Source organism: Manis pentadactyla, chromosome 2 (genome assembly GCF_030020395.1).
Source record: "Manis pentadactyla isolate mManPen7 chromosome 2, mManPen7.hap1, whole genome shotgun sequence".
NCBI lineage: Eukaryota > Metazoa > Chordata > Mammalia > Pholidota > Manidae > Manis > Manis pentadactyla.
Window position 1 is genome coordinate 215,687,960 of NC_080020.1, and position 10,614 is coordinate 215,698,573.

At 40.1% G+C, this 10,614-nt stretch overlaps 1 protein-coding gene across 6 annotated transcripts in view; it reads right to left on the bottom strand.

The window, feature by feature from the left end:
• Nucleotides 1-10,614, bottom strand: part of HADHB (hydroxyacyl-CoA dehydrogenase trifunctional multienzyme complex subunit beta) — a 92,794-nt gene that overhangs the window by 20,077 nt on the left and 62,103 nt on the right. For 5 of the 6 annotated variants that reach the window (XM_057497357.1, XM_057497356.1, XM_036903406.2 and 2 more), the window contains exons 2-3: nt 7,097-7,171; nt 6,945-6,989 (exon numbers count right to left, since the gene is read on the bottom strand). The exons of the other annotated variant lie outside the window; for it this stretch is intronic. In XM_057497357.1, the coding sequence (XP_057353340.1) occupies nt 6,945-6,989; nt 7,097-7,163 (112 nt within the window). In that variant the 5' untranslated portion in view covers nt 7,164-7,171. The remainder of the gene's footprint in view (nt 1-6,944; nt 6,990-7,096; nt 7,172-10,614) is intronic. 6 annotated transcript variants of the gene reach the window in all.

Here is a 10,614-nt window from a genome sequence, read left to right on the forward strand (position 1 = left end):
CAATCCCTTCTAAAGGGGCTACCCTGATTGGAGTGCCTGCCAGCAAGGCTGGCATACACACCTTATCCCTAAGCCCACAGCCAAAGTTGATTAGATTCAGGATAGGCACTGGACAGACAAAAGTCAATCCACAGTGAGAAAACCAAGATGGCGGCATGAGTAAAGCAGCAGAAATCTCCTCCCAAAACCATATATATTTTTGAAAATACAACAAATACAACTAATCCTAAAAGAGAGACCAGAAGACACAGGACAACAGCCAGACTATATCCACACCCACAAGAAGCCAGTGCCTCATGAAGGGGGTAAGATACAAGCCACAGCCCGGTGGGACCCGAGCGCCCCTCACCCCAGCTCCCGGCTGGAGGAGAGGAGTTGGAGCCGGGAGGGAGACGGAGCCCAGGACTGCTTAACACCCAGCCCTAGCCATCCGCACCAGAGCGCAGACACACAGTGCATGCGTGGGGTGCTGGAAACTAGGGAAACAGGACAGTAAGACCTGTGAGCAGGTCCCCGCAGCCGGCGCCCCTGGGACAAAGAAAAGCGAGTGCTTTTTGAAAGTCTTAAAGGGACAGGGACCCCACAGCTGGACGGAAGTGCCCCGGGACACTTAGCCAAGCCACTGGGAATCCCGGGTAACTCTGGGCACCCGTACCCTCACAGCACAGCTCAGAGGCCCCTCGCCGTGATAAACAGCCTCCCGCCTGTTCCCCCTCCACGCACCTCCGCCATATTGGAGAAGCAGCCTGAGGCAGGCCACGCCCACAGCAACTGCAGACCTAAATAAACTCCATAGCAGCCAGGCAAGATCAGAAGCCCCATCTGCACGCAGCTGCCCAGCACAAGCCGCTAGAGGCCGTTGTTCTCCCAGGAGAGGAAGGCCACAAACTGGCAAGAAGGGACTTTCTCTTACCCAACACACGCGCCAGCTCCCCACAAATACATTTATCGCCATGAAAAGGCAGAAGAAATTGATACAGACCAAGATCACAGAGGCAAACCCTGAGAAGGAGATAGACCTAACCAGTCTTCCTAAAAAAGAATTAAATATAAAGCTCATAACCATGCTGATGGAGCTGCAGAGAAATATGCAAGAGCTAAGGGATGATGTGTGGATGGACATTACAGAAATGAAACAATCTCTGGAAGGATTTATAAACAGAATGGATAAGATGCAAGAGGCCACTGATGGAATAGAAACCAGAGAACAGGAACGCATAGAAGCTGACGCAGAGAGAGATAAAAGGATCTCCAGGAATGAAACAATATTAAGAGAACTGTGTGAACAATCCAAAAGGAACAATATTCACACTATAGGGGTACCAGAAGAAGAAGAGACAGAGAAAGGGATAGAAAGTGTCTTTGAAGAAGTAATTGCTGAAAACGTCCCCAAACTGGGGGAGGAAATAATCGATCAGACCACGGAAGTACACAGAACTCCCAACAGAAAGGACCCAAGGAGGACAACACCAAGACACATAATAATTAAAATGGCAAAGATCAAGGACAAGGACAGAGTTTTAAAGGCAGCTAGAGAGAGGAAAAAGGTCACCTACAAAAGAAAACCCATCAGGCTATCATCAGACTTCTCAACAGAAACCTTACAGGCCAGAAGAGAATGGCATGACATATTTAATGCAATGAAACAGAAGGGCCTTGAACCAAGAATACTGTATCCAGCACAACTATCATTTAAATATGAAGGAGGGATTAAACAATTCCCAGACAAGCAAAAGTTGAGGGAATTTGCCTCCCACAACCCACCTCTACAGGGTTATTTTAGAGGGAATGCTTTAGATGGGAGCACTCCTAAGACTAAATAGATGTTACCAGAGAAAATAAAATCACAGCAAAGAAAGCAGACCAACCAAATACTAACTAAAAGCAAAAAATAAAATCAACTACCCACAAAAGCAGTTAAAGGAAGCACAAAAGAGCACAGAATAAAACAACCAACATATAAAGAACGGAGGAGGAGGAATAAGAAGGGAGAAAAAAAAAGAATGACAAGACAGTGTTTAAAATAGCTCAATAAGTGAGTTAAGTTAGACAGTAAGATACTAAAGGAGCTAACCTTGAACGTTTGGCAACCACGAATCTAAAGCCTGCAATGGCAATAAGTACATATCTTTCAATAATCACCCTAAATGTAAATGGACTGAATGCACCAATCAAAAGACACAGAATAATAGAATGGATAAAAAAGCAAGACCCATCTCTATGCTGCTTACAAGAGACTCACCTCAAACCCAAAGACTATAGGAACAAAGAAAGACTGAAGGAACAAAACAGCAGCAGAATCATAGAACCTAAGAATGGACTAACAGTTACCAAAGGGAAAGGGACTGGGGAGAAAGGGAGGCATCAGGGAGGGGAAAAAGAAAGGTGACATTACAATTAGCATGTATAATGTGGGTGGGGCATGGGGAGGGCTCTGCAACACAGAGAAGACAAGTAGTGATTGTACAGCATCTTACTATGCTGATGGACAGTGACTGTAATGGGGTTTGTAGGGGGGATTTGGTGAAGGGGGGACCCGAGTAAACATAATATTCTTCATGTAATTGTAGATTAATGACAACAAAATTAATTAATTAATTAATTTTAAAAAAAGTCAATCCACAGACTGGCCAATCAGTAACCCATGTCATCTACCTGGAAGTGATAACTTCTGCCAGTTAGATTCTCTCTCTTAGGAATCTAAAGAAGCATAGAAATACCAATTAGTTGAAGCTGAGAAGATGTCATGATGAAGGAACAGGGGGATGGTAAACTGAAGTCATTTAGAAGCCAGAGTTATGGGGCAGCAAAACCTGAGCAAAGAAGCCACCAAGAAACAGAAAGGATATATAGAGAGAAGCAGAAAGGCCAGGAAGCAATATACCATGTGGCCAGGAGAGAAGCAAAGTTGCTTAGTTCCTGGTACTTCCCCAGTTGTACTACACACAAAGCCCCCCCTTTTTCTTACTGTTATCATTGATATACATTCCTATGAAAGTTTCACAAGAAAAATAATTTGGTTGCTATATTCACCCACATTACCGAGCACCCCCCAGACCCCATTGCAGTCACTGTCCATCAGTGTAAGATGCCAGTCACTACTTGTCTTCTCTGTGACGCACTGTCTTCCTCATGACCCCCAACACACACCAAGTGAACTAATGATAACACCTCTCAATCCCCTCCCCCCTCCCTCCCCAAACCCTCCCCTTTGGTAAACGCTAGTCCCTTCTTGGAGTCTGTGAGTCCGCTGCTGTTTTGTTCCTTCAGTTTCTCTTCGTTGTTAATACTCCACAAATGGGGGAAATCATTTGGTATTTGTCTTTCTCTGCCTGACTTACTTCACTCAGCATAATACCCTCTAGCTCCATCCATGTTGTTGCAAATGGTAGGATTTGTTTCCTTCTTATGGCTAAATAGTATTCCATTGTGTATATGTACCACTTCTTCACCCATTCATCTACTAATGGACACTTAGATTGCTTCCATATCTTGGCTATTGAAAACAGTCCTGAAATAAACATAGGGGTACATATGTCTCTTTGAATCTCAGATCTTGCTTTCTTCATGGAATTTCCTAGGAGTGAAATTCACAGGTCAAATAGTATTTCTATTTGAGTTTTCTAAGGAAAGTCCATATTGCTCTAAACAATGGCTGAACTACTTGACATTCCCACCAGCAGCAGAGAAGAGTACCCTTTTCTCCACATCCTCGCCAGCATTTGTTGTTCCTAGTCTTTTCGATGTTGGCCCTGCTAACTGGTGTGAGATGATATCTCACTGTGGTTTTAATTTGCATTTCCCTGATAATTAGTGATGTGGAGCATCTTTTCATGTGCCTGTTGGCCATCTGAATTTCTTCTTTGGAGAACTGTCTGTTAATATCCTCTGCCCATTTTTCAATTGGGTTATTTCCTTTTTGGGTGTTGAGGTGTGTGAGTTCTTTATATATATTGGATGTTAACCCCTTATCGGATAACTCATTTACAAATATATTCTCCCATACTGTAGGATGCCTTTTTCTGCTGCTTATGGCGTCCTTTGCTGTACAGAAGTTTTTCAGCTTGATATAGTCCCATTTGTTCATTTTTGCTTTTGTTTCCCTTGCCTGAGGAGTTGTGTTCAGGAAAAAGTTGCTCATGTTTATAGTCAAGAGATTTTTGCCTATGTTTTCTTCTAAGAGTTTTATGGTTTCATGACTTCACTCAAGGCCTCTTATCTTAACTTGAATGGGTCCGTTGCTTATAATAAGAGACACTTAGCTTTGTGATTTCCCTACATGTCAAGGCTGAGAGAAGATGTGGGACAGAAGGTAAACCTGAGAGGCAGTAGAATCAGGAGAGAACAGTGCATGAGAGCAAAGGCAAGAGGGTATCAAAGAGTACAAGGTGGTCAAAAGTATCAATGCTCAAGGAGAAAGAGGTCTCAAAAAGGCCACTAAATTTGAAGACTGCATATTAACCATGACTGACCTGGGAGAGAAACTGATTGCCAGGAAAGTCAGATGACATGCCAGCATGTCATTCTACATTTAAAGAACTGAATGCACATCCCTTTTATACACTTTGAGATAAAATTCGAATTATTAACTCTTCTATGAAATTCCCTGCTTTACCTGGTTCCACTTAACTATACGGAAGTATTTCCCACTGCTCTTCAACATGTAGCACACGAGCAAGCTCCAGTCCCTCACAACCTTGCTCATTACAACCTCCTTGCCTTCATTCACGTACCCTCTCTTATGATTGGCCCATTTGTCCATTTAATTTTTATGTGTCCCACAAGGTCTTGTTCACATCCCACCTCCAAGTAAAGCCTTCCTTGATAACTACAGTGATTTATAGTTCCTGCCTATAAACATTGATGGCAATCTCTGGGTCAAAAATTCCTTCTTCCAAACAATTTAGCACATTATAAACTAATTAAACTAATGCTACAACCACATTTTAAAATAATATTCATTATGTATTAAACAGTCACCCAAAAGACTCTCATTCTCCATCATATGAACATTGGTTCCTAACCACATTGGAATATTCTCAAAGTCTCCTTTTCATATATTTATGGAGCTATGCGCACACAGTAGCAAACATTATAAGAATCTCAATTGAATATGTGGGTTCCAGTTCCTGCCTGCCAAAACTTTCTCATTTGCAAACATGGAAGCTGGACTAGATGACCTCAAATGCTCCTCCTCCCAACTCCAAAACCTAGGAGTCTATGGGTGACTGATATACATTCTGTATTTTATATATACAATTAAAATGAAAGCAGATAAAAGATCCATCATGTATCATACCACTGTAGCATGTGTTACACCACATATAACCATTGAATCAATCAGAATATCCATAAGATGCTTACATTTCCAGTCCATCCGATGACTGAAATATAATAAATCCTGTAAATCCTCTATTCTAATTCCTTCATCCTAAGAGCTCTGCCAAGCAGGAATATTCATACGAGCTTCAGGAGGAATTAGTTCAAAAATTATTGCAACCGAAAACCTGTTTAGCGAGGGAGCACATGGCCGCTACCTCCCTTCAAATCAGCTGACATTCTTTGGTCTCACCATCGCCTTCTTCCACCACTATCATTATCAGTGTCAACACAAATCACCTGTAGGGTGTTAGCCACTAGGGATAAGAAAAGGTTTACAATATAGCTGGGGAAACAGACACACAAGATCAGATAAGGAACAGTATGCAGAAGAGTACTCTAAATGCTACATTAATGCTTTCCCTCGGTGGTATTCAGTATGACCTTCACCCAGCTGGCAAGAATCAGGTTTACTTTTGTGACTGCCAAGCAAAGGCCTGGATAAACACTAGAATTAGGGGAAAGGTGAAATGACGCAGAAAGGAATTATTCTTCAAACGGCTAATCCAAATCTACATTCTAGTTATCATTTAGAAGCCCACAGGAAATACATTTGTTATAGGACAACATGAAACTTTCGCAAGGTGGAATTAGGCAACAGATCTCTGAGAATATACTTTTGTAAAACAATATAAAAGTATCATCTTGATACTGCGTTTACAGAGTTGCCAAAAGTGCTTCTAGTTATCTCCATAACTATTTGAAGTTAACAAGACTAGAACTGTTATTCTGTTTTAGACAAAGAAACTAAAGCACAGGGAAGTGAAATGACCACTTCAAGGCCATACTGTCCAGAAACAGGTAGAACTGGAACAGAGTAGAGGTCTTCTAAATCCTACTAAGGTGCTCTTTCTGTTAAGTCATGACCCAAGTAGGAACACCGCAATAAAATCAAAACCAGAAGTCATAGGTCAACACAGGAACTGGGCGAGGAGAACAATGAACTTGTGAGGCAGGCCAGAGAAAATACATACCAACAGCATGTTCTGTAAACATAGGTAGTCAACAGAGAAGTCATTGAGTTTACCACGGGATTAAATGAGCATAGAAAATCTAAAAATTTCCTAACATTTTCCTTTCATATTGACCAAACAACCTTCTTCTATTATCTACTTACCCACTCACCTCTTTTTCAGGAATGGATCCTCTTCTTTATCAGAGAAGAAGGTATTTATTAATAGAGAAGCCTATCAGTAATGCCAAGTTAAAAAGTTAATTTGTGGCTCCACAATACCTTAAAGAGTGTTTGTGAGCTAATCATCTCCCGGACTGACAGCCAGTGGGTGAATAAACTGATTAGCAAGGTTCATGAACACCCAACTGTATCTGGCTCCAAATTCCAGAAAGCAGCCTCCTGTCAAAATCCTCCAGCCCAACCCAACACCTTGTAGTATCATTATTGCCTGGCCCTATGTTGTTTTAATTTGAAGGGAACAGTGATGTTCATGTTGCTCATAAAAAAGGTGAATTAACAAATTATTTTTGGTTTTTATTAAGAATTCATGAACCTAGAATCTAGAATCTAACATTTAAACCAGAAATGTTTATTTTACATAGTATTGTACCTGGGGCAGCTTGCAGCTGGGATGAACAGCTCAGAGGTCTCAGAGCTGGAAGACAAAAATAAAGTGTTTACAAAAATGCAATACAATTCAATATGTAAAACGCTTATAAATCCAAATCTAATCTTAAAAAAGAAAAACCAAATTAAACTTACAAAATCTGTGGGCCCATTTTGACGTACTGGGAAGACTTTTAAAAGTGTAAGTCAAGATGGAAGCCATTGTGAAATCTAAAAGTAGAAGATGAGAAATACATCCTGGATTATTTGAATGTGTAGCTTATTTTGTAGTCTGTGATCTCTTGATAACCTCATCCATGGATACTATAAAATACTTACAATTTAATCTATTACAACCATCTTTCTTCTAATATGTTAACAATGTTGAAACCGCTTTCGGTATGAATTCACTATTTTATTACACCCTTCATAAGGGATGACAACACTGAGACATACAAGGACTGAGGGCTTTACCCAATGATCCATACCTAGTAAGACGCAGAACTGGTATTTGAATCCAGACAGTCTAGGTCCAGAGTTTACACCCTTCTCTAGAGCCAAAGAAGTTGAGAGATTGCTGAAGAGGAAAATGAAGCCACCAGTGTTAACTTCCTGATTTTGAAGATGGTATTGTGATTATGTAGAATGCCTAATGGAATGTTTGTATTTGAAGGGAATACACAGCAAAGTATTCAGGAATAGTGCGGTATATCATCCACTTACTCTCAACAGCTGTAAGAAAAAGCTGTGCAGTGCACTTGCTACTGTTTTTATAAGCTTGATGCTGTTCCAAAATAATAAAAACTGTTCAAACCCCATATATTAAAAAATGTTCAAAATATATTAACCACTGCCCTAAATTCCTAAAAATCAGTTCCCACAAATTAGTACGGAAAAAAAGGGACAAAAGATATGAACAGACTGCTTACAGAAATGGAAATAAAAATGGCTTGGATACATGAAAAGATGTTCAAACTCATTCGTAAAAGAAATGCAAATTAAAAACACACAGAGATACAATATTTGAACTCACAAACCACAGACTCAAAGGTTTGCTAGACGTGTGCTGAGAGTACGCACAAACAGGCACTCTCATATCCTGCAGCTGAGTGTGTAAACTGGTGCAGCCTCTAGGGCGTGTAATTTAGCAACTGTCAAAACCAGAACTGCACCTAACTTTTGATCCAACAATTCCACTTCCATGAATTTACTTCATAGATGTAATTTACACACACGGGACATGACCTTTGTTGTCACTATCTATAATAAGAAAAGATTAGAACAACCAACAGAGAACTGGCTAAGTAAAAGGCTTCCAATGTATGACATAAACCACCCATGCTATAATCACCCGGTGAAATATTATACAGCTATAAAAGATAAGTAAATTATATACCAATGTGGAACCCTTTCAGATCTGTATTAAGAAAGCAACATGCAAAATAGTGTGTAAGCTGCTATCATTCATGTTAATAAGTGAAAAAGTAATATATACATTTCCTTGTACCTGCATAAAATATTCCTGCAAGTAGAGATAAGATGTTAAAGGCTGGCTGGAAGGAAGGAAACAGTTAAGGGGAGGGGGCTAGGGATGATCTTAAAGTGCACATCTTTTACAATTTCTCGATTTTGGAACACATTTTAACTTAAAAAAAAAATGGTAACAATAAACTGGTGAGATTTGCCATTGAAGGCTGTGGTAGCCAGCCTCCAAGATGGTCCCAATAATCTCTAGTTTGGTATTCATACCCTTGCACAGTCGCCTCCCACAATGTACCACAGTTGGTTTGTGGAAACAAAGAAAATGTGTCAGCAGCGATTGTATGTCACTTAGACTACAGGAAATACTGCAGTTTCCGTCTTGGTCTCTCTCAGGTCCCTCACTCTGGGAGAAGGCAGCAGACAAGTCTGGAGCAGCCTTATGAAGAGGCCCATGTCATTAGGAACTGCTGTCTCCCGCCAGCAGCCACTTCAGTGAGCCTGGAAGAGAAACCGCTAGCATAGGAAGGCACCCAGGCAAACTTCCAGGTGACGGCAACCGTGGCCAACCATCTCACTGCAATCCTGCGCAAAACTTGTCAGAACAACCCAGCAAAGTGGTTCCCACAAACTTTAGGAGATAGTACATTTTTTATTGCTTTAAAATGTCACATTTCTGGATCATTTGTTACACAAATACAATAGATAACAGAAAAGCCTTGTTTAACTTCTCTTGGCTCTTTATAGACTAAAAAGACCTTATGGATAAAAAGGAAAACAAAATCATTGTTCTCCAAATATGTGGATTGGAAAGAGATGAACGAATCCAAGCTCTGGGTTCACCAGCCTAGGTATACTCAAAGGCCTTTAGCCAGGGAGACAAAAAGTGGCCATGAGACGGGCACCACTGTCTCTAGAAGCTGCACAGGATGCCACATGAGTCTGTGATACAAATTCCCTTAAGAAAATAAAGTTCATCCTGAAATAGAGTTCATGAAAATAGCCGAGAAAATGTTGATAAAGAAAAAGGGGGACCTTGCTCTAATAGTTATCAAACTTGCTATAAAACACTAGTAATTAGATGTGCAATTCTGGCACAGGAAGAAATTAATCAACAGAAGAGGATGTAGCAAGTTCAGAAACAGACTCATGTGTATGAGAATTAAGTATATAATAAAGACAGCACTTCAAGTAAGTGGGAGAATGATGAATTATGCAATAGATTTGCTGGGCAAATTGCTAACCATTTGGGAAAAAATGTAGGTACATAACCCATACAGTAAGTACAAGTAAATTCCAGATGGATTTATCTAAATACGTATTTTTTAACACAAAAATACTAGAAGACATCTGAAATTCTTTATAATCTTGGGTGGGAAAAAGGCTCCCTACATATGACACAAAACCTAGAGGCCATAATGGAAAAGAATAACTAATGTATCTGGTTAAACAAACATTTAAAATATCTACACAGCAAAAGATACTAAAATTAAGTTAAAAAGTAAACAATATATTCAGAGAAAATATTTGTAACATGTCAAACAGACACAGGATTAATACCCATAATCCACGAAGAGCTCTGTACATTGCAGGAAAAGGAGGAACAGTCTTTAATGGAATCTGATTTTTACCCCAATACCCACTTCAACCCATTATGTAGCTGCCATGTGTGATTTACATAGGATTGAATCTAGTCCATGTGTGATTTACGTAGGATTGAATCTAGTCCAACTTCAGAGTTTAAACCAATCAGAAAAATCTCATTCTCTTTGCCAAGGACACTGGTTCAGGCAACCTATCGGGCATGGATGGTATTGCCAGACCACTGGTATTGATTTCGGGGTGGTCTAGTCGGCCTGACATTGAAATCTTCTGCCTGGAATTCTGGAACACAAATCTCTCCTTCTAAGGTTTTGCACAACCACAGCACTTTGCAAACATGAAAAAAAGCTAATCTAAGGAAAGAGGTAATTCCAAAAGAGGACAGAGAAGAGAATTTCAGAAAAAAGAAACTAGAGCCCTGATTGAATCATATCTGAAACCCACCATCCTGTTGTGTTTTTCAGTTCTGTGAGTCATTAAATCCCGTGCAATAAGCCAATTTGCGTTGAATTTTCTGTTACATGAAACTGAAAGGCTCCCTAATACATGACCAAAAGGAAAATATAAATTGAGAAATTCACATTAGAAATTAA